Source organism: Limanda limanda, chromosome 19 (genome assembly GCF_963576545.1).
Source record: "Limanda limanda chromosome 19, fLimLim1.1, whole genome shotgun sequence".
Classification (NCBI taxonomy): domain Eukaryota; kingdom Metazoa; phylum Chordata; class Actinopteri; order Pleuronectiformes; family Pleuronectidae; genus Limanda; species Limanda limanda.
This window is the reverse complement of record NC_083654.1, coordinates 16,961,526-16,983,335: the sequence shown is the minus strand read 5'-3', so window position 1 is coordinate 16,983,335 and position 21,810 is coordinate 16,961,526. Positions and strand designations below refer to the sequence as shown.

At 45.3% G+C, this 21,810-nt stretch overlaps 2 protein-coding genes across 3 annotated transcripts; both read right to left on the bottom strand.

Annotated features, from left to right (window-relative positions):
• Window positions 1-34: 34 nt before the first annotated feature.
• On the bottom strand, window positions 35-14,556 carry prrc2a (proline-rich coiled-coil 2A). Of its 2 annotated transcripts, none has more exons than XM_061093416.1 (16): window positions 14,464-14,556; window positions 11,073-11,224; window positions 8,172-8,349; window positions 7,919-8,015; window positions 7,723-7,804; window positions 7,465-7,608; window positions 7,152-7,348; window positions 6,975-7,060; window positions 6,708-6,835; window positions 6,067-6,169; window positions 5,797-5,950; window positions 4,755-5,292; window positions 4,388-4,644; window positions 3,950-4,250; window positions 3,523-3,745; window positions 35-3,395 (listed from the first exon to the last, which is right to left on the bottom strand). In XM_061093416.1, the coding sequence occupies exons 2-16, from the start codon at window positions 11,185-11,187 to the stop codon at window positions 311-313; spliced, it is 5,688 nt and encodes a 1,895-aa protein (XP_060949399.1). In that variant the 5' UTR covers window positions 11,188-11,224; window positions 14,464-14,556; the 3' UTR covers window positions 35-310. The 2 variants fall into 2 exon arrangements, with proteins under 2 accessions (XP_060949399.1, XP_060949397.1); XM_061093414.1 differs by lacking the exon at window positions 14,464-14,556 and adding an exon at window positions 14,225-14,284.
• Window positions 14,557-15,813: 1,257 nt separating this feature from the next.
• On the bottom strand, window positions 15,814-20,853 carry neu1 (neuraminidase 1). Its single transcript, XM_061092461.1, has 6 exons — window positions 20,592-20,853; window positions 19,837-20,023; window positions 19,373-19,635; window positions 18,947-19,129; window positions 17,769-17,988; window positions 15,814-17,474 (listed from the first exon to the last, which is right to left on the bottom strand). The coding sequence occupies exons 1-6, from the start codon at window positions 20,649-20,651 to the stop codon at window positions 17,254-17,256; spliced, it is 1,134 nt and encodes a 377-aa protein (XP_060948444.1). The 5' UTR covers window positions 20,652-20,853; the 3' UTR covers window positions 15,814-17,253.
• Window positions 20,854-21,810: the final 957 nt, after the last annotated feature.

The window sequence follows — 21,810 nt, the reverse complement described above, 5'->3', positions numbered from 1 at the left end:
ATTAAATCCAACTTCGGTGAGACTCTTGAGGGAGGGATGGGGGGTTGGGGGGGGCAAGACGGAAGAAACGGAGAAATTTACAATAACGGACGGTAAATAGTTGATTGATGCAAAAGGAAAAGAGATGACAGGGGAAGGTGGAGGGCAGCTAAAGTGAAGGTGAATACCATCTCCATGTACTGTACAATACACTAATGTGTTTAGGGAAGCCAACAGATAAACCATCAAATAATGATCAAAAGGGTTCGGGATGTAGGATGGTGGGTTTCAAGGTGGGTGGGATACGTCTGAAATGTTTTGAATTAATCCATCATTTCCTATTTTTCGGGGAGGGCCAGTTGCCGCGCCTCTCCCCGCGGTTGCCACCTCCGTTACCAGGCCCGCCTCCTCCACCGCCACCAGGTGGGCCACGTGGGCCTCTGCCGCCGCCTCCTCCACCTCCAGGGTTGACCCTCCGGTTCTGTCGCTCCATGCCAGGACGCTGGCTGGAGAAGCTTCTTTTATTCGCTGCAGGCTCTTTTCCCGCCATATCTCGATCGACCACAGCTCCTCCTCCGCTGCCCCCTCCTCCCCTTCCCATGTGGTGGTGATGGTGAGAGGAAAATGACTTCCCTCCTCCTCCCTCCCTGTCTCTGAACTCGGTGAAGTCGCTGCTCTCGGAGGCGGTCTCCCACTCCTCGTTGGCCTGGTCGGAGTTCTGGTTGGTGAAGTCAGGGGACTTTGCTCCATGGCTGTGGTGGTGCTGGGGGTGGGTTGTGCCAGCATTGCCCTGGTTGTAGTGGTGATGGTGGTGACTGTTTGAATTACCAATATGCCCTCCACCACTGTTATTGTTGGGTGTTACTGTGGCATTGTGGTTAGCATTTTGGGAATTGCCCGTTATGGGAGCTGAGACAGGGGCTCCATTACTGTCCTGAACTGAATTCAGGGAAGGCGATGAGGGCCTTCCACCACCGATGACCCCAACTCCTCCGTTGATTCGTGCAGCATTCTCTCGCTCCTTCAGTTTCCGGAAGCGAGGCGGCTTGTCCTGCTGATGCTGTGAGCGACCATGACGGCGGCGTCTAGGGGGTCGCTCAAACCCACTGGGAGGGAACCCACGGTTATCAGGAGGAGGGAGCGCATTTGGCCCACCAGGGTTTGATGTAGGGTTGGTTGAAGCTTGTGGAGCCACAACCCCTCCATTTTCAGCGGAACTTAATGTGGCAGGAGTTGTGGCAGGTAAAGATGGCTGAGGGGGATTGGTCCCCTGAGTTTGAGCTTGACTTGCATCAGCTATCTTGTCCTTCTTTTCTCCACCATTTCCTCCCCGGCCCAGGTCTTTGGGCCCAGAGCTTTGCGGCGGACCTTGCTGTTTCCGGCCTGGAGCTGATGGCTTTGAAGACCCACCATGAGAACCCGTGCTGTGTCCAACTCTGTGTCCTCCTGGTGGTCCTCCAACATTGCCACTACCTCTGTAGATGTTTCCTCCTCCACTACCTCCACCCCTGCCCCTCCTAGAGGGTACACCCCTGGGGGTGAAGACCCGGGCCTGTGAACCTCTGGGGGGTGCAGATGACATGGGGCCGCTTCCAGGGGTGTTGGCCTTATTGGAGCCATTCTTGGTGCTGGGTTTCTGGTGTTCGTCCTTGTCTGAGTGACCGTGTTCACTTGCACCACTCTCACTGCCAGTCTCTGAACCTCGCTCCCTCCGCCTCTTTGGGATTTCCTCATACTCTGAACCCTCACTCCGTGTTTCACTACGGTTCCTGGCCCTGGCTGGATTATGGTGGGAACGATCCTGACCATGCCTGCCACCAGGCCCCTCACCCTTGGACTCCTGGTGGTGGCCGCCACCACCAACAGATGGGCGGTAGTCTCTGCCGCTCCTGCCGCTCATTCTTCCACGACTGGCAGCAGTGGGCCCAGCACTGGCCGTGTAGGTGCCACGGAAACCACGTCCACGCCCGTAGAACTCTCCCCCTCGTCCGCGACCAGCTCTGTTGCCTTTAGCAGGAATTCCATGGTGATGGGGGGCGTTTCCTCCTTGTTCAAAGGAGCGGTCTCTGTCCCTTCTTGAAGACCCTGAAAATCCTGAGGAGTTGATATCTGCATCTTTGGGCCCTCTGCCCGACCCTCCTCCACCTCCTCCTGTGGATCGTTCTTTTCCTACATTCCTGGGTTTGGCTGTTTGGACAGTCTCGTCCTTAGAGGAAGCTGATGTGTTCTGGGAGGCTTCCTGCTTAATGGAGGACAGTTGTCCGCCATCTTGCTCTTTATCTTTCGTAAAGCCTGGGTTTGTTTTTTCTCCTCCATCAACTTCCCCTCCCTCTCTCTTGGTTTCTTTCAGCACCGGCTTCTTGATGGGGCCAGCTCTCTTGTTGCCCCCTGTCTGATTGGAGGATTTGTGGTCTGAGGGAATGTGGGAGGAGTCGTCCCCTCCACGGGAGTGGTTCCCACCTCCCGCATGATTGGCCCTCCTGCCATGATTGGAGCCCCCACCCATACTGCCGCCACCTGGCCGTGGTCCCCACTGGGTCTCTGTCTTATGCTCTCGTCCCCCTCTTTGGTTTGCTTTAGGATGTGGATGGTGCTGCTGCTGCTGCTGCTGGTGGTGGTGTTGCTGCTGCTGCTGGTGCTGCTGGTGGTGCTGCTGCGTATGACTGCCGTGATGAGCAGGAGGTGAACTGGAGGCCACTGAGGAATGAGGAGCATATGCTGGGCCTGATTTCTCCTGTTTCACATGGCTGCTACTACCAGCATTACCACTGTTGCTTCTTTCACTAAGACTGTGCCCGATGCCAGCCTCACCCTCTCTCTGAGATGGGTGATGATGCAGAGCAGCTTTCACACTCCCATCTTCCCTTACAGAAGTGGAGGAAGATGAAGAAGAGCAGGAAGATGAGATGGAAGGTTGTTGGAGAGGGGGAGATGAGTCCGTTTTCTTAGCAGTGGTCTCAACAACCCGGTCACGGTTGCTCTCAAGCTTATGGGGGTTGAGGGGGAAGTGAGGCTGCTGAGGGTGGTGGCCGTGATGGTGGTGGAGGTGAGAGTTGCTTTCAACAGGAGGGAGGTCTGCACGACCATTGCGATCATAATGCGGGTGTTGGGCTCCCCATCCCTGCTGAGATCCACGGTGATGCCCCTCATCCTGGTGGGTGAAGCCATGTGGCTGGCTTCCCCTCTCACTCGCCCTCTGTTGCTGTTGGTGGGGAGGAATCCTTGCACCCTGGTCAGCAAAGTTGCTATAATTGCCCCGGGCACCCATGTAGTGATGAGGATGGTGGCTGCCTCCTTGGTTGCCCACTTGAGCGCTGACAGGAGGAGGAGTCTGATTGGATGTCCCAGAGTTGGAGCTGGGCTGCTGGATGGGTCCCAACCCACCCTCTCGTATGCGGTGCGGAGGAGTGTCACTCCTACGACAAAAAAAGACAACAAAAAAAATCTAATAAATTCAAGTTCAACTGAAAACAGTTTTCCTCTTATACTTTAAAACTATGGTTTTACCCAATATATAATTGCAGCAAGTTTGTGTTTTCATACCTGGGACCTTTGGCCACATCATCTTCCTCCAAAGCCTGCTTCTGCCTCAGTGGGGAGGTTAGCCCACGACCTTCCACTGCGCCAGGGAATACCTCTGGCCCCCAGGCCAGTTTGGGATCCATAGGGGGGGTCCCCCGGTGAGGGTGCCCTGGATGCTGCTGTTGCCTGTCAAAGGGTTCTGAACCAGATCCCCCTGAATCAGACCGCTCCCGCGCAATGAGCCCTGTGACAGTGAAGGAGGTTTTTTGTAATGAATATATATATATATATATATATATAAACAGATATTTTACACATTATATGTTTGATCTAAATTATGTTAATGTGGAATTCATCAATAATATTAAATTTTTCAATCACCAAGTTTAAATTGTTTTTATCTCAAAACATTATTTTATTTCAAAGTGATAATGCCACTTCTACTGACCAGATGGATGCATGCCCGCTGAATAGTAGTCCATGGGTGGAGGGCGACCCTGCATCATGCGTGGGTCCATATATGGCATCATCATCCACCGAGGGTCAAAATTCATTGGCAGGGGTGGAGGTCGAACCATATTGGTGGGCTGATACATGGGTCCACCCTGCTTGGGTCCAGGTCCTGGCTGCGGAGTTGAACCTGGTGAAGGACCCTGTGGAGGCTGCGGCTGAGGAGACAGCTGGCTTTGTGACGCCTGGCTATGCTGCTGCTGCTGCTGCCACTGCTGCTGCTGCTTCAGGAGCTGTTCCTAAAGAGAAAAACATAGATTTAAAGGTCGGGAGCACAGGTGACCACATACATAGCTCCTTTATCTACCTCAATACAACATTTAAACCAAATAATGTCGAATTCAACAACTGATGTGTTGTAGGTACAAATCCCAACCTGCTGCTGCCTCTGAAATCGAGGTGGAAGAGACTTCTGGTACTTTGAGTAACCCTGACCAGTAGGACCACCAGCTTGACGACCTGCTGTCCCTCCGGTATTCTCAATCTTCACTGGGTCAATTCCTCTTTCACTTCCAGTTCCTGCACGAATGTGAGGAACACCAATGCTCTCTTCCTTACTCTCTACTGGCAAAGGTACGTCCAGTGTGGGCTGCTGAGGCTGTGACACAGCTGGCTGTGGACACGGTTGTGCATCTAAACAAAGAAAAAAAAGGTTGTGAGTTTGAATCAAGGGTCATGATACCTTGTCAAGCACAACTGGTGTTAAGAAAGCATCATTGATCAAGTGTGCTTGCGTAATTCACCTGCATTGGAGTCATAGCTGCTGTTGCTGCTGGCTCGCTGTCTCTCACCGACTCCGGGACTGGACACTGGTTGGACAACCAGCACTGGAGCCTCCTCAGGGTCCACACAAGGGGACGGTGGCTGGCTGATGTTGGGGGAGGAGGCAGATGCTGAAATAGATGGACATGGGCTGCCTGCTGTGGCAGCGGTTGAGTTTTCATCAAGGCTGGGGGTTTGACTGCTGCTACCACCACCTCCCGTGTTGCTTCCTTGCTGCTGTTGCTGCTTCTCATCCAGCCTCTTAAGCTTCTCGGCACAGGCTGCACGTCTCTCTTCCTCCATCCTACGCTCTTCCTCATCACGTCGGCGACGTGCTCGCTCTACAGCAGCAGAGATCTCAGAGGAGGACTGCTTTCTGCGCTGACGCCATGTCTCATCTTCATCCTCGCCCTGGGCGGATGGCTGGGAAGGAGGAGTCGGGCCCCCTGCTGCAGGCTGATGCTGGGTGGTGCCAGGTTTCCCAAGGCCTACAGGAGCACCGTGGTTTTGGGTCCGGTCCTGAACATTTAGACAATACATGATGTTCAATTAAACGTATTCAACTCAAGGTTAGATGAGACAAATACAATCTTGTTGAGGAAAATGCAGTCGAATGATAACACCTACTGAAGTAAAACTCAAACGCAAAAAGAGAACGTAAACCTAAAGATGACGATTCTACTAGACTTTGTGGGCGGTGGATGAGATAATGATATAAATGATTTGTCTATGAGGCCCTGTCCGGATGTCTACCTGTCGGTAAAAGGAGTAGGGCCCTTGTCCGAGGAGCGGCCCAGGTGGGGGGGAGGGCTGCTCCCGGAGACCACCCAATCCAGGCCTGCGCCCCTATATACAGGCAGACACTATTAGCCATGTTCCACCACAATTATCTACACTGACAAAACACACACACACACAAATGTCTTCCCACAAATAAGCTGAGTTGACAAGATTCAACTTTCTACTTGACAGAGCGTGAGTCTGTCTAGACAACACCTTTTATACTAGTTTTCAACACACTACCTGGTAGTTGGAGGGCGCTCCCTGGCCACCGTAGCCACTGCCTCCCTCCTCGGCCCTTCCTGGCTTGCCGGAGGGAGGTTGGGGGCCATTGTCTCCTCCACTGTCCGAGGATCGAGAGGTTGCAGAGGGACCTTCCTCGGACCTCGACAGCTCACTGAGGTAAATACAGAAAAAATATTTTATAACAAATGAAAATACTGCTTGACATATGCCACATTTTAAGCCAGAACCGCATTTTTGGAATGTATTCACTCTAATTATACCACATACCATTGGTCGTTCTTGCCCTCAGTTCCCTCCTCTTCTGCCTCTTCTTCGCCTTCGTCATCACTAAACTTCAACTTGGCAGAGTAATCAATTTCCTCATGGGCTCCTGATGAAGCAAAAGAGGCAAGAAAACATCAGAACCATGATTGTACTACACATCCTACATGGATGTGCATTAGTGCATTTATTTATTCAATAAAAATGAACCTCCTCTGAGGTGGTTGCAAAACCTGGAAATAGTTTGTTTGTATGGGCAGGAAACATTATAGGCAAAAACAACAGCAACATAAGAATGGATCAATTGCACTCACTACCACTATTATCAGCTCCTCGGTGATTTAAAATGTACAAGCACTAAATGTACTTGCAATGCATTGGGATGGTTAGACTATCAGATTGTAATGGGGCCAAAGACGCACATGTACAACAACGAAGAAAGTGGAAGTCTCTTCAGCACAAGCTTATTATAACTGTGCTCTAAATCAACTGACAATGTTAAACCCATAAGCAAAATGTAGATTTGTTCAATCGACATGCCAAATATGGAAAAACACAACTAAATGAGGGTAAAATGATTATTTCTTCCTAATTCTGTTGCATTATACTATCAAATGAGGTTAAAACTTTAATTAGCATCTTCTGACCTGCCCAGCCCTCATCTCCGTCGTGGTCCAGCTCGTCAAGCTCCTTCAGGTCATCCTGCTTAAGGATGGGTGGTCGCTTCACCACATCTCCACCTTGTTCTCGTTGACCACCTTGGCGCTGAGCGAACCTGAAAGAGGGGAGAAGGGTCTTTGTGAGTGATGTGATGAAGATTCAGAAGAGCCTCGTCTCATTCCCACTTTGACAATAGGCCTACTTGTGAAAGAGGTAGATACAACTTTGACAAATTATTGTAGCTGAAATCATACCTTGGAGGCCCTTCCCCAGGTTGCGGGTACCTGTAGGGCCCTTGAGGGCCATAAGGGCCTGGGAAGGGCATATATGGAGGATACATCTTGAGAGAAAGAAAAAAAGAAGCACAAAATTCAGATACCGTTTCTTTTACATTCTGGGCAGAAGAAGAGAGAAAACAGGAGGAAACTTACGTAGGGAGGCATGATCCCTCGATATTGGGGGAACCCAGGCCCCACACCGGGCTGGGGCAGAGGCAAGGCGGGGTTGCCTGAAGGGTTCCTAGGTGGCCCAAGGGTCCCATCCATCAGCAAAGCCCCACCAGTGCCACCCTCCGCTGCCCCCTCCCCACCCAGGGCTCGGCCCCCACCGTCCCGCCAGCTTGTAACGTCTGGATAAAGTGAACACAAAAGAGGACAGTGGTCAGTATAGCTTATGAGCCTTAATAGAATAAATTCACCACCGACTTTTCAAATGACTGGCTGATCAAGTCCAAGCAACACTCACTCGGGGGGCGGAGGTTTGGTCCGGGCCCACACCACTGATCTGCAGTGCCCTGTTCTTTGCCAGCTTTGTCCTGGTCGCCAGCCGCCTGCAGGGTGGGAAATTCCTCGCGAGAGAATGGCGACTGTTGGTTTAATACCCTTCCACCTACAAGAAGAATAAGGTTAGACGGGGTGAATATGATTTTACACTCAAGGTAGATAGGTAACACGAAAAACTCAATCCAAGAAAGGTATGAGAGACACAAAAAGGAAGACTCACCATCCCCTTGTGTTCCAAGTGTAACACTGGCCTGTGCCCAGGACCTTGCCCCTACGGCCTGGGTTGAAGCTGGGGCCAGAGCCTGAGAAAGAGAGTTGGAGGGAAAAACAAAAATATAAGAAAATATTCTTTGGGATACTCGTCAGCTATGAATGCTACAACGTTTTTCTTTTGTTGTTACGGTGACTGTCGGTACCTCTGAAGCTGGCGGGGTTCTCGGGCGGGTCGGTGCAGGTGTCTGTGAATCCACAGGCTGCGGCGATTCCGGCTGCGGTGCTGACAAGGCATCGGTACTGAAGGAAAGAAAAAGATATTTGAAAAAGGGACAAACAACAGAACAGCAGAGAGCAACGAAGAGAAAACTGGTCGAAAACCTTCTGCTGTCCTACTGTGTGGATAACTTCTAAGAGGTGAAAGTCTAAAGATGATGTTGGACTCAAATTACTAACCTCTTTGGGTCTGCTTGTTCCTGTTTGCTTGCCCATCCTGTGCCGTCTTTGGGAACGAGCGAGACGTTTGGGTCGTTGCCTTTGTTCTCTGCCTTCAGACTGGGCAGGTTGGCAGGGGGTGGCATACGCCGTGCGGAGGCAACTTTACCAAGAGATTGCAAGCCATGGCGGGGGGGAACTGACGTGGGTAGGAGAGAAGAGGTCATTAGCACAGATGGAAACTTGACACAAGTCAAATCTACTTGGTGTACAGAGCAACTAGAAATGGCATTTGTAGCTTGCCTCACTGAAAAATACAATTAGGGACGCATGAATAATGAGTAAGAAACAATTCTAGATGTTAACACCCATCAGCAAGCCCACTTCAATTAAATTTCATCAAGAACGAGAAAGAGACGTGACCTTTGCAAGACATAAAGTTTCCTTTGATCTAGGAAGACTGACACTGCAGGAGTGGAGTTGTTTGTTTGCGGCTCAGCATCAAAGGATTCATGGTCCATGTATGTCCCCGTTACAGAACATCGTGTTTTAATGGCGTGTAATCAAATTTTGACGCCACGTCCGTCACCAAAAATCCGTCAGTCAGTTTTTATCTCCATCTTGTTGTGATGACACTCATCTCAATTTGAAGTTGATCCGATGAAAACCCTGGTACAAGTACATCAAAGTAAAAATGTTGAATATGTCCAAAATGGCCACTAAATGCAAAATAGCAGGCTTCCTGTTGTGTTTTTCCAATTGCACCTGATGACTTTTTTGTTTGTCTGGTCATGATACACCTGTATATCGATTTTCGTGAAGACCAGTCAATGTGATCACCTTCCGGGGGTCTCGGGGGGCACCGTTGAGCCATTTTGCGATGCCCATTGAAAATTCCTTCAGAATACGTAAATTTTCACCACTTTCTAACTTTCTGCAAATTTTGGTAAGAAGTTGAGCATGGTAAAGCCCTCAAAAAGCCAATTAATTTGCCTGAATAATAATAATAATAACAAGATAAATAGGTAGATAAGGTGCAGTGGCAAGATGATGTAATAGTACTGATGATATGATGGTAATGTTATTGTTAGACAGTATATAAAAATAGTACAGTATATATAGTATATAATATAACATAATATATGATAGTAATTATACCAATATAATAGCAGTATATAGTAATAATGGCAGCAACAGTATATATAATAATAATAATAATAATAAATACACCTGTATATCGATTTTTGTGAAGACCGGTCAATGTGAACACGTTCCAGGGGTCTCGGGTGTCTCGGGGGGCACCGTTGAGCCATTTTGGTAAGAAGTTGAGCATGGTAAAGCCCTCAAAAAGCCAATTCGTTTGCCTGAATAATATTAATAATAAATAATCCTTACAATTTCAATAGGGTCTCACCTGACACCTTTGATGTCAGTGCTCGGGCCCTAAAAAAATAAAGTTTCCTTTGATCTAGGAAGACTGACACTGCAGGAGTGGAGTTGTTTGTTTGCGGCTCAGCATCAAAGGATTAATGGTCCATGTATGTCGCGTTACAGAACATCGTGTTTTAATGGCTTGTAATCAAACTTTGACGCCACGTCACGGACACACCGTGTGACTAAAAAAAAATCCGTCAGTCAGTTTTTATCTCCATCTTGTTGTGATGACACTCTTCTCAATTTGAAGTTGATCCGATGAAAACCCTGGTACAAGTACATCAAAGTAGAAATGTGGAATATGTCCAAAATGGCCACTAAATGCAAAATAGCAGGCTTCCTGTTGTGTTTTTCCAATTGCACCTAAGACTTTTTTGTTTGTCTGGTCATGATACACCTGTATATCGATTTTTGTGAAGACCGGTCAATTTGAACACGTTCCAGGGGTCTCGGGGGGCACCGTTGAGCCATTTTGCGACGCCCATTCAAAATTCCTTCAGAATACGTACATTTTCACCACTTTCTAACTTTCTGCAAATTTTGGTAAAAATTTGAGCATAATAATAATAATAACAAGATAAATAGGTAGATAAGGTGCAGTGGCAAGATGATGGTAATAGTACTGATGATATGATGGTAATGTTATTGTTAGACAGTATATAAAAATAGTACAGTATGTATAGTATATAATATAAAATAATATATATTTATATATGATAGTAATTATACCAATACAATTTCAATAGGGTCTCACCTGACACCTTTGATGTCAGTGCTCTGGCCCTAATAATCCTTACAATTTCAATAGGGTCTCACCTGACCTTTGATCAGTGCTCGGGCCCTAATAATTGGGATATTGATGAACAAAAAATGTGAACGCGTCTTCCAATTCTGAAAAGTAAAGCTGCACTGAATATCAGAACGTCTTTGAGGCTTAGAGAAACCACAGCGGTGCATGGCTTCACTGTGTGGGAGGGGGAAGTCTGTAGTTTGGAAACGGGGACAGCTGCTTAGATCTCGTGGGGAGCTTCTGAATAAAACATATACAGAAGTCAAACAGCGTCCACAAGTAAGCCTCTGTCTCAGGTCAGGCCCAGAAGCTCGGAGGCTCAGCTGATATGTCAACGCTCGAGAGCCAGTCACCCTCCAGGCTGTGCATTTTCCTTCATGTATGGCTTCACAGACAGTGTTTTATTTCTCCAAGACACAGGTGTAAACGCCTTAAAATACGGACGTTAAACCTCCCCGATTCCTGAATAATATTACTAGTACCAGCAAAAACGGGTTGGCAGGCAGTCGAGCGATACTGCAGATCATGCATTTGCTTTATTAGAAGTCAGCACCAGAGCTATTAGGGAGACAGTAGGCTACTGCCCAAAGTTGCAGTACTTGGTGGCAGACCCTGAGGAAAAGACAGACACTGAACCATTACACTGGATGCATGTGGTGACAGTGAAAGTTTGGATGTAACCGAACCGAGGTACTCACCAACAGGCTTTTGTGTTTCAAGGCTCTTTCCTTTGTATGTATCAAACAGGTTGAGAGACGCATACTTGGTTTTGCCTTCCTTCCCCTTTGCAGTTTGCCCAGAGCGCTCTGACATTGCGCTGTCCGCTCATTGAGTATGGTGAGCCCTGAGACTGGGAGAGAAGGAGAGGAAGAGATTTTTAGTAAAAATGCTGATTGTATGGTGTGCATTAAAAAAGAAATTGTCTCACACATCAAAAATGTATATTGAACACAGGATTCAATGACAATATTCTGTTCAACAACAGAATCACAAGACAGGCGAGTCTGTGAAACATGAAATTCTGCAACCACTATTCACCACAACTATTTAAAATGCAAGCATATTTAAAACATTTAACTGAGGCATCAGAAGATGATCTCCAGCATTTCAGTAAAACTGAAACCTAGGTGAAATAACCAGGTAAGTTTTTCTTTATTCAATTATGGACGAGATACACAGGAAAGGCAGAGGAGAGCCAGAGAGGACATATGCAGCAGAGGGCCTGTGATGGCTTTGAACACAGGCTGCTGCAGAAGCAAGGACTTAGCCTGGACACATGGTGCACATCTAGGTAAACTACCTGCGTTCAACTTTATCCTGGCTCTATATTCTTTTTTTTTTCTCAGCCAATCCATAGTATTTTTTGTTTTGGTGTGGCATCGATAGGGTCTGACTTGTGATGTTAGTGGGACAATCTCGTCAAAATATCAGAAACATTACATGAATTTGATTTGTTACATGTATGAGTACAAAGTGGCTCACTGAATTGTTTATATTTCCACAAATTGAAATGGAATGCCTTCTTCCAAAATAGCAACTCAGCATGTGAAATTAAAACATTGGAGTATATTGAATAGTTATGTTAATGTCCCCAGGTATCAACCTAAGGGCTATTTTAGTAGACAGGGCTGACTTGTTGCACAAAGCCATTTATTACACCCATGTACATTGTTTACCTAAAACTGTATCATTCTGATTCCATGATTATTACAGGCACACAGTAAAATGCTCATTGTAGTCTGTACGGGCGGCGATCATGGCAGTCGCACAAACATTTGTGCATTTTTGTACTAAATAAGTTATGGTTCTCCTACAGCTTCACATGTATTTTGTTGGCCATTCTTTTAAAAAGGCCTGTTATCTTTACGCTTATTGTAGCTGGGGCAAATTCAGCATTATGTCATTATAAATACAGTTAAATGTGAGCAGCCCCAGTGCAGTGCATGACTAAACACCTCATCACTGAGAACATGGTACAATAGAAGGGAAAAAGCTGAGCTGCGGTTTCTATGGCAACACATTATAAATTATATTCCTCTATGCTTTGCCTTGAGACAGTGTTGGCTCCATGGAAACTACCAGGGCCTTTGGCTTGAACTCATCACACCAATAAAATACACTGCACTGACATCTGTCCAGTTTAGAATAATTTGGCTGCCCCCCCCCCCCCCCACACACACACACAACTCCACCCAAATCCCATTACACACAATTACTGAGGAGAGGATTTATCTAAAATTGTTGTGCTACAAATAACAATTTCATTCAGCGGCTTTGAGTGAAGTAATGAAACGATGTGGGCCAATTTGTGTGTGTGTGTACGGTCTTTGACTAGAAGTATGTACATGAACTATAGAGCTCAACAAAAGACCTCTCTCACAACAGCCCTGTGTTACAGCTTCTCGTGTTGTAGTGATGCGTGTCCACACACATTAATATCTGGACACAGAAAGTATTGATGTACTCCCGAGTTGTGTCCGCTCCATTATACTCCAGTACATCTAAATAACAAATGAGGCGAGTACAGTCGTGTGGATGTGATGCCCTCCCAGGAAAGGGGCATGAAACCACAAATCAAAAACGATGAAATGTTAATACCAAAAAGCAAATGTGCATTGCATTGATGTGTGAGCTGCACACATTTCTGCAGAAGCTGAGCTGCTTCACATGGGGACAGCCGGGCAGCAGCAGCAGAACTGTGCCTCAACAGCCAGATGAGATTAGAAAATTAGGTCGTGGGACGGTTGATCAGCTTCATGTTGTATATGGGGGATTAACTGGGGACCAGCAGCTCCACTGCCAAACCACTACTGCAGCAGCAGCGTCCACCACAAAGGGGGCCACCCTGGCACAGCTACTGGTGATGATGGGCACCAAGCAACCCCACGGCTAGCTGCGTGCTAATGTTGCAGTAAAATCATTAATGGTGTGAAAGCAGCAGATGCAAGGAGGGCATTGAATAAAGATAAGTTCCAAGCTGCAGACTGAGGCTCCTCTGCTGGGGTGCTAGCTAGGCAGCAGGGGGCTAGCGCCGGGCCTCGGACTGCGATGGATTCCATAACGCATCTCTGTTCACTTATGTGAGTTTGGCTTAGCATGTAGCTCCTTTAACGTAACCCGCTGTGAATCTCTATATAAAGATGTGTAATGGCGGGTTGGGTGCCCTGTCCCTACATCCGAGCTGCGGAGCTGTGGCTTCGGGACATCGCAGGAGGAAAAAAAGGAGATTTTTATAGGAGAGGACAAAACAAAATGGCGCTGGACACAGGCCCCGTGCCCCTTCACGCTAGCACAACCCGGTTGTGTAGCACTGGAGCCCGCACGGCCACACACAGCTGATATTTACAAACTCCAGCAAGTAGAGGCCAAGTGGAGATCAAAGCTGTGACGTTTAGAAATCCAAATATACGACATTAGCGAGCAGCGTGTGTGAAACTGACGCTGGAAGCTAACGCGACTAGCCTCCATGCTAACGCTTAGTGTGTAGCGTTATTCACACACACCAAGCAACCATATGTTATAAGGGCGATTTAAACCACAAGCTAACTCAGAAAGGCTTACATCACAAAAAAAACACAACACATGAGGTTATCCGCGTTACAATTACCACTACATCCCTAAGCAGACAGCTAGCCCAGGCTAGGCTAACAAGCTAGGCAAGCCCCTAACGTTAGCTATAGCAACAACAGGCGAAACAAAAATAACACAGCCCGTCCTCAAAACCCATCATCTCCAGTTCGGCTAAACCAGGGTCCACTGGCCGAGGGTACTGGTAATAATTTGAATTTTGGAGAAAAAAATATGGAGTGGAACTGGTCGGTGTTCAACAAAAAGCATCCCGGGCACTGACCTGGTCTTGTCCCGACTTGTCTCGAGGTTATACCGCAGAGTGAGCTTAGCTTATGCTAGCACGTAGCTTTCTAGCGAGTGACCCAGCTCTAGCTAGGCAGCGTTATCCTGCTGCATGGCCGAACAACACAACACAACACGGTCATTACGGTAACAAACACACACAATAACACACACAAAAGAAGCCCCCCCACACGTCACGACCACGGGGGTTCACACAGGAGAAGGGGATCCACTTACTTGCTGCTCCCGTTGCTTTCGTTATCCCCCAGAAAAATAAATGAAAAGTGGGGAAAAGTAAATTGTGATCCTCGACTCGATCCGTCACCTGAAGAGCCGTCACCGGCTACTGAGGAGTTCCGTGGGGTGGGGGGGCCCTGTGGGACCGCTGCTGCACGAATAAAGCCATTTAATATTATAAATTAATATATATATAAAGTCACAAAAACAGTCTGGATTAAAGCCTCAACATCCACTGCATTGAAAGGTGACTGTGATTTAAAAAGAAATCCCACTTTATCTACTGTATTTGCACACCAGTCATAAATATATATTGTTTTTTAATAATACAAATTAATTATGTTTTGCACATTTTATGATCAGGAAAGAAAAACTCATGTAAACACAGCAGGGATTTTTTTCTTTATATGATTTGTCTTTTTTAAATAGACCAAGAGATCATCTCAGGTCACATGAGCTGCACTGTACAATATATGTCTGTTCTGAAAACGAGAGAATTCAAGGGAAACTGTAATTGATTTTATCCAAATTTATAGGTTCTAACATCAGTGTTGTGCAAAATCCCAAGGCACTAAAAATAAATCCATGATAAATAGTATAAGTATTTCATTTGTGAATTGAGGAAAATGCAATTATGGCCCTAGTGCTTTTTAAAGACGTTGCCCTACTTAGCTCAATGCATCTTTGTTGTGTTGTTTTCACAGATGATTGTCAGTACCAGTACACGTCTGCAACTTATTACTATAACAAGTTGTCTTCAGGATTAATACAGTTGCAGCGTACTGTATTGTGTATTAGATCTGTATTCATATTACTCATGTTTTTATTTTTCAGTGAACTTTATGCTAAATGAGATTCACAATAAAAGTAGACAAATGCGATGTTATTACCCTATGACTTCACATTAGCATTAGGTCTCCTAGTTACACAACTTTTCATGGTTCTCAGTTGGTTGTCAGCGAACTTATCACATTCAAGCGGCCTCAGTTCACATAGTCCCAGACCGACTCAGTGATCTTAAAGCCAGGGCTCTGGGGAGGCCTCTGTGTTCTTCTAGTCCCTGGAGACACCTCATTATGACTTTGGCTGTTTGTTGTGCTGCTGTAAAAATGAATTTGACACTGATCAGACTGTAAAATCGGAAGGCCTCATGAAATTATAGCAGAGTGACATGTAAGGAAAAGAGGCTGCAACAGTGAAGTTAAGTAAAGTATAAGTGAGATTTTTGTATTCTTCCCTCCCTTGGTATTTCACCTCTTTTCTAACAAAACATATCCTGGGAGGTCTTCTCCGTTTCTCATCATCTGTCCAGAAACAACGACACTACAAATATGTCTCAGATGAGAAATGTTGTGAGTGTTGATGTGGTCTTTATTGCACTGTCACTGCTCATTAACATCATTAGACTCCTTTGCCTGAAGCATCAATGGCAAGAGGCTCATTACAAAACATCCGAATACACTGGAGTGCAGAAGAGGATACATTATGTACTTTCCCATTCACTCCCGCATTAAGTCAGACACACAAGTGTAGTCTCAAACACACGCAAAAATTATTTTAGCAACAACAGAACCAGTTAGAGTCAGAATGTCTTCATTACACACTCACATCTACAACATTTTTAATTTCCCATGATTAAAAGCACATACCCACATATAATTTGATTTTGATTGATTGGATTTCTTAAGGAGAAAACTGTATTATGTGAGAAAATAGGAATCATTTCACACCAGAACCAAGGAACGAGTAACACTTTCAATTCATAAGTAACAGATGATCCATCCCAGAGATGTTTAAAAACAATTTCAGAGTAGCGTCACTATCCATGTTATTAGACCATGAAGATCAAACACTTTGTCAAAAGTATAACTGCATGGAAAACTGGTGAAAGAGTTACTATAGGTATTGTGCAATATTTAAAATGAAGCTTCAAAACAGACAAAAGTTACACTATTGTCTGAATTATGTATACACTGGTGTTTTTTGGTCTGTACATTATTTTTACAAATCTATCCCTTTATCGTTATTTCCCCTTTGTCTTGAAAGAGGGAACTCAAACCGTGATATAATCAACCGTGGGAATATTGCAGTATGGAAAAAGAAGGCATTTTCAGAGTTCATCATGTTAGACATTCGTAGTACATAGTACAGATTGTATATTAAGATTGACGACATGACATCTCCCTGAAAGTGAAGCCAAACTGAAACCTGGCTGCAGTGCACGTCATTAGTCCCACCTCCTCTATGTTAGCAGATAGGACACGGACCAAATAGATTAAAAATACAGGTCAAAAACATTTTAGTATGATGGATAAACACATTGTTCCATTAAATTTGGCTTTAATTAGTTAATTGATGCTATAAAAATGGGATGAAATGTAGTGATTGGTCCGGCGCATTTATTGCCACTACAGCTCCATCCCCTGATCACTACTGCACAAACTCTGGTTTGTTTCTATCCGGGACATTTTGGCTTCATTTCTGGATAGTGAAGATGCATCGTCCATCTTTCGATACATTAATTTAACTTCATAATCAGAGTCTTAAACGTCTACTCTTTTCTTCCTGAGAGATTCGCAGGAGCAGACAACCTCTTTCTGTTTCCTTTTCCCTTCAGTGTTTGAATTTGAGAGACAAAGGAAAGATGTGAAAGTTAAACACTTGTGTAAAAAACACATCAGAAATGCATTTTTCACCCAAATCAAATCAAGAGTAACTAAATCAGTCTTAATTTGTTGCACCTCATGCTTGATTTCTAAAGTTGACATCCTTACCTCCTATTCACAAACTTTACAGGCCACCGTACAGGTGGATCTTGGCGAACGAGATAGTCTCGTCAATGTCTTTGTGGCCTTTCTCGTAGATGACGAAGATGTACTTCTTGTCCTCGACAGAACCGCTGTCCAGCGAGGTCATGCAGGAGTAGCCGCTCGGCCCCTGCCATATCTGGAATGAATTTCTCTCCCAAGAGTTCCCATCAGTCAGCGACCAACGCAAGGTTAGGTTAACTCCTGAGGGGGGAGTCAATCAAGAAGACATTAGAGCTGAAACGATGACTCAATTGATTGATAAATTAAAAAAACACCTACTACAACTTTGTATCCAAAAATCCAAAATAAACATTCTGATCCCTAAAATGTGCTTTTCTTGGTTATGTGTCATTGTAAACTCAGTATTTTTCTTAAAACCTAGTGTCAAACAACATTTTTACATAATGGTACTACGCCACTTTGAATTAAGTAAAAGACACGAGTGCTTCTGGGCTTGAGGAAGAGATCCAGAGTCTCGGTATCAGTGATTCTTACTGTGGTGCTCGCTGGACGGGTTGACGAAGAACATCACTCCCTCCTTCAGCAGCGCCGCGGCTGCCACGGCAGGATCCACCAGTTCGTAGTCGAAGTACATATCGTCGATGGGCAGGGTCATTCCCCCGTCACGGCTGCGCGCCACTATGCGACACCTGCAGTGGTAGTTGTTCTGGTTCCGCACGTTGATGACGATGCTGCCGTCCTGCATCTCCACCGGCTGCAGGAGCACGGAGAGGGAGGAGAATCTTTAGTTTGATAGTGTCTGACATGGGAGTAATAATCCGTTTTTTTCAAAGATATTTTTGGGCACGTTGGCATTTTTTGATAGGACAGAATTAAAGCGTGAATTGGGGGGGGGGAAGAGCGGGGGAGACATGCAGCAAAGGGCGGGTGGAAATCAAACAGCTGCTGTAGAACTTTGTTTTAAACGGTAGGATTGATAAAAACACACACTGACTGATATTTGAGGTATCATAACTGCTAGATGTTTTGAAATATCAGATCTGATTTTTATTTTTCGGCCACTAGAGAGCACAAGAGCTCCACAACAGGCTGACAGATAAAACAGCCAAAATGAAAAGGTATCACATCAGAAACGATGCTTGAGTATCAAATTAAAGTTTGATACTCACTTAACTTTTTTCTTACACAGCTATTGGAAACTCTTTCTAAAGTTTCTTGTAAACTCCAGCTACTACTGAGCAAAGGTTAACCAGTGACATCAGAGCAGCAGGAGAGAAAGGTTATTCTGGTTTTAAGAGTGATGCCACTCACACAACTTCTTCATTTCAGCATGTCGGGAAATTTAATCATCTATTTGTATTGTACAAACGAGTGCAGCCACATTAATAGAACAGAAAAATATATTAATTCTCATTTTATGCTGCTGGAATAACTGGAGTATTACTGTTTTGACAAGCGAAAAAGCTTTAACTCGATTTGGAATTGCTTCTCAGTCATGATTGAGCTGGAATCTTATTGTCTGTGTGACTATGGAGAGAAGTGGCCGTGAGAGTTGATGGATGGTCCTGAATGTTAGATGAAGCCAAAGGATGAAGTATATTGTAATTCCTTGGAGCTTTGTAAACAAATCTTAATTTTTTCTTTTCCTTCATGAAGGAATCAAGACTGTTACCATCACCACATGGTTAACGAGCCCTTTTCCCACACGGTACCTGGCACTCGTCAGGGTTGAAGTCCTGCGGCCTCTTGGGCTGGTTGAAGGGGATGCTTTTCAGCGCGGCACCGTTGGTCCAGTTCTTTCCATGGTTGTCACTCAGGATGCAGAAAACGCCGTCACCCTCTATTGATCCGTGACCACAAACCACCAACCGGCCTTTCATTGGCTCACGACGCTTCTGTACAGAGAACGACACAAAAGGGACAAAGAACTTAAAAAACTACAGAAACAGCAAAAACAAGGGCATGATTAAGTAAGAGCAGCATTTCAATGGATGGGATTGTGGGATGTCTAAGTTTGATTCTGATCCAAATCTTACCCTCTCCTATCAATATCCTTGTCATCATTCACACAAAAAAAATCTAGATATATCACCCACTGCCACGACTTTTCCCTCCTGAGAATCACATCACTCTCTCACCTGGAGGCCGGTTCCTGGCCCGGGAGCAAAGTTCGTGACTCCGATCTGGACCGAGAGGTTTTTGGGCGAGCCCCAGCTCAGGCCATCGTCCTTGCTCTCCACCATCATGGTGCTGGCGGGGCTGCAGCGGTACAGGTGGAAGCAGACGGTGTAGATCAGGATGACTGTGCGCGCCTCCTCGTCCACCACCACGGAGCCGAGGTTCAGGCCGTCCAGGTCGGATCCATCGTCTATGATGAACGACATCGGGGACCAGGTGGCTCCTGGAGAGACGATTCAGGACGAAGAGAGAAGGAAGAGGAGGAGGATTAAACATTAAACCAGCTTTAACGCTAACTACAAACTGCTTATTGTTAAATGTAATGTGAATATTTCTCTGTAGACATGTAATTAAACCACTCTGCCTGCGTTGTGTGTGCAAATCAAACAGTTTCTGATTGTCGCTGCCTCCAGGGTCGACCTGCCTTTGTCTGTGGAGCGCTTCATCGCGATGAACTTTGACCCGTAATCGCTAGCTGATGCTTTCCTGCCCTCAGCGAAGGCCAGCAGGCTTCCCTTGGGGGTGAAGGTGAGCAGCGGGATCCTGAAGGTAGACACGGAATCCTGGCCACTCACCCACAGCACCTGCTCGTCCACCGCCAAGGGGTCGATCTGGACGGAGACATGGAGAGAGAGGGGAGATGATGACTAATGGAAGTTGTTTACCGCTGTTTTCAAACTTCCCCATGTTACTTAAAACCTCACGTTTCTGTTCCTTCTTTTGCCACGACTGTTATTCAAGCCGTTTACGTCACAGCAGTAAATACATATATATATATATTATATACTGTATACATATCTACAGTGGAGTAAGTCTTGTCAAGCAGCTTTGTCCCAATTGAGTAACTTTATTGACAGGACGAAACAAACACTGAAGGTGTCAGCACTTCCTGTATCGTCACAAACCAAACAATCAGCTGATCAATCAATATATTATACTATACTATTATTTTAACAGATGTAAAACATGTACGCAGGTTAAAAACAACACATACTAAAAGGTGCTTGAACTTACGTGAACCTGATAATAATATATGACGATGTTTACAAACAGCCTCGATGCAGGGCTTGTTACTCGTAATGGAGTACTTTTACAGATGAGTAGAAGTACTTTTACTTGATTCAAGGGTGTGAATACTTGTTGTGTGTGTGTGTGTGTTAGTGTGTTGTGGTACTTTACCTTGACAGCGGCACAGGGAAGCAGAGGAGCAGAGAGAAGAAGTAAGAAGAGAGCAGCCATGTTTCATCTGCTCTTCTCTTCTTCTTCTCGCACCGCAGCGAAGACAAGAGCTGCTGAAATAAAACCGACTGAAACCGAAACAAACCGACTAAAAACCCGGAAACGCGACTAAAAACGACCAAGAGTAAAAGACGAAACAAACACAACAATGTTTTTACTGCAACATCAGCATCTGGCTCAGGTCACGTGACCGGCCATCTTCGGTCACGTGACCTGAGCACCGCTCCTTACCAAAATAAAAGACTATAAACAACGGAAAAGAAGCATTCACAATAAAAGGACTAAAAACTGACATAGAAATATTAAAATTCACAGCCACACTTTGATTTGTATTAAACGAAATTTATGCCTTACAAATATGTCAAGAATATTGTTTTCTATTTATTAAATATTTTTATTGATAATTTCTCCAGAGCAAAAAAAGAAGAGAAAACTACATTACAAGAAAAGTGACTGAGAAACCAATATTGGACAACTAAGAGCAAATACATTTCTATTAAATATAAACGTTGAGACAATTAAAATAGCATGTATGTAGGTGTTCCCTCTTTGAGAAACATGTTTAGACTTATTTTAGTGAGTAAGACATTTTAGAAATTGTATTTTATAGTTGGTACTTTCCAGGGTTGAGCAATTCTGGTTTTAAATGTTTCACCACACTAGCAGGCTTTATTCATGTTTACAAGCTTTATCATGGTTTAACCAAATGCTACATTGCTGTTGTCATTTTTTTATATTTTTCAATTCAAATTCAGATCAATCCACTTCAAAAACGTTGTGCTTTGATGGTCCAGGCCACATAATGCAAACAACAGTCTTTTGATCATTTGATGTCACATTTACAACTCTAAATTCCAGATCACAGCCAAGAAACACAATTTGAGCAGAATCAGACTCAACATGTATTAGTAGACGACAGCTACACAGGAATCTTCTCAACGACAAAGTCCTTAAACCGCTATAGACAACCGTTGGGAGACCAGCGCTTCACAGTAAAAATACTTCAATACTACAACTTTGTTACAATGGATCACCTGCGTTCATCCAACACGAAGAGGACCAACAGAGAACAATAACATTAATAAGCTTACAGACTGTATCCACACGGAGGCAGACTTTTCCTACAACAACACCCCAGCCACCCACATCACTGCTGTAC

What these genes read in the sequence shown, in the direction of transcription:
- prrc2a (XM_061093416.1), bottom strand. Translation starts at nt 11,187, where the DNA reads ATGTCAGAGCGCTCTGGGCAAACTGCAAAGGGGAAGGAAGGCAAAACC. An exon ending in GAACAAGCAGACCCAAAGAG is followed by an intron (nt 8,016 to 8,171) that starts GTTAGTAATTTG and finishes TCTTTCCTTCAG; the next exon opens with TACCGATGCCTTGTCAGCAC. An exon ending in GATTTCAGAGGCAGCAGCAG is followed by an intron (nt 4,251 to 4,387) that starts GTTGGGATTTGT and finishes TTTTCTCTTTAG; the next exon opens with GAACAGCTCCTGAAGCAGCA.
- neu1 (XM_061092461.1), bottom strand. Translation starts at nt 20,651, where the DNA reads ATGGCTGCTCTCTTCTTACTTCTTCTCTCTGCTCCTCTGCTTCCCTGT. An exon ending in TCAACCCTGACGAGTGCCAG is followed by an intron (nt 17,989 to 18,946) that starts GTACCGTGTGGG and finishes GTGCTCCTGCAG; the next exon opens with CCGGTGGAGATGCAGGACGG. An exon ending in CCCGTCCAGCGAGCACCACA is followed by an intron (nt 17,475 to 17,768) that starts GTAAGAATCACT and finishes CTCCCCCCTCAG; the next exon opens with GAGTTAACCTAACCTTGCGT.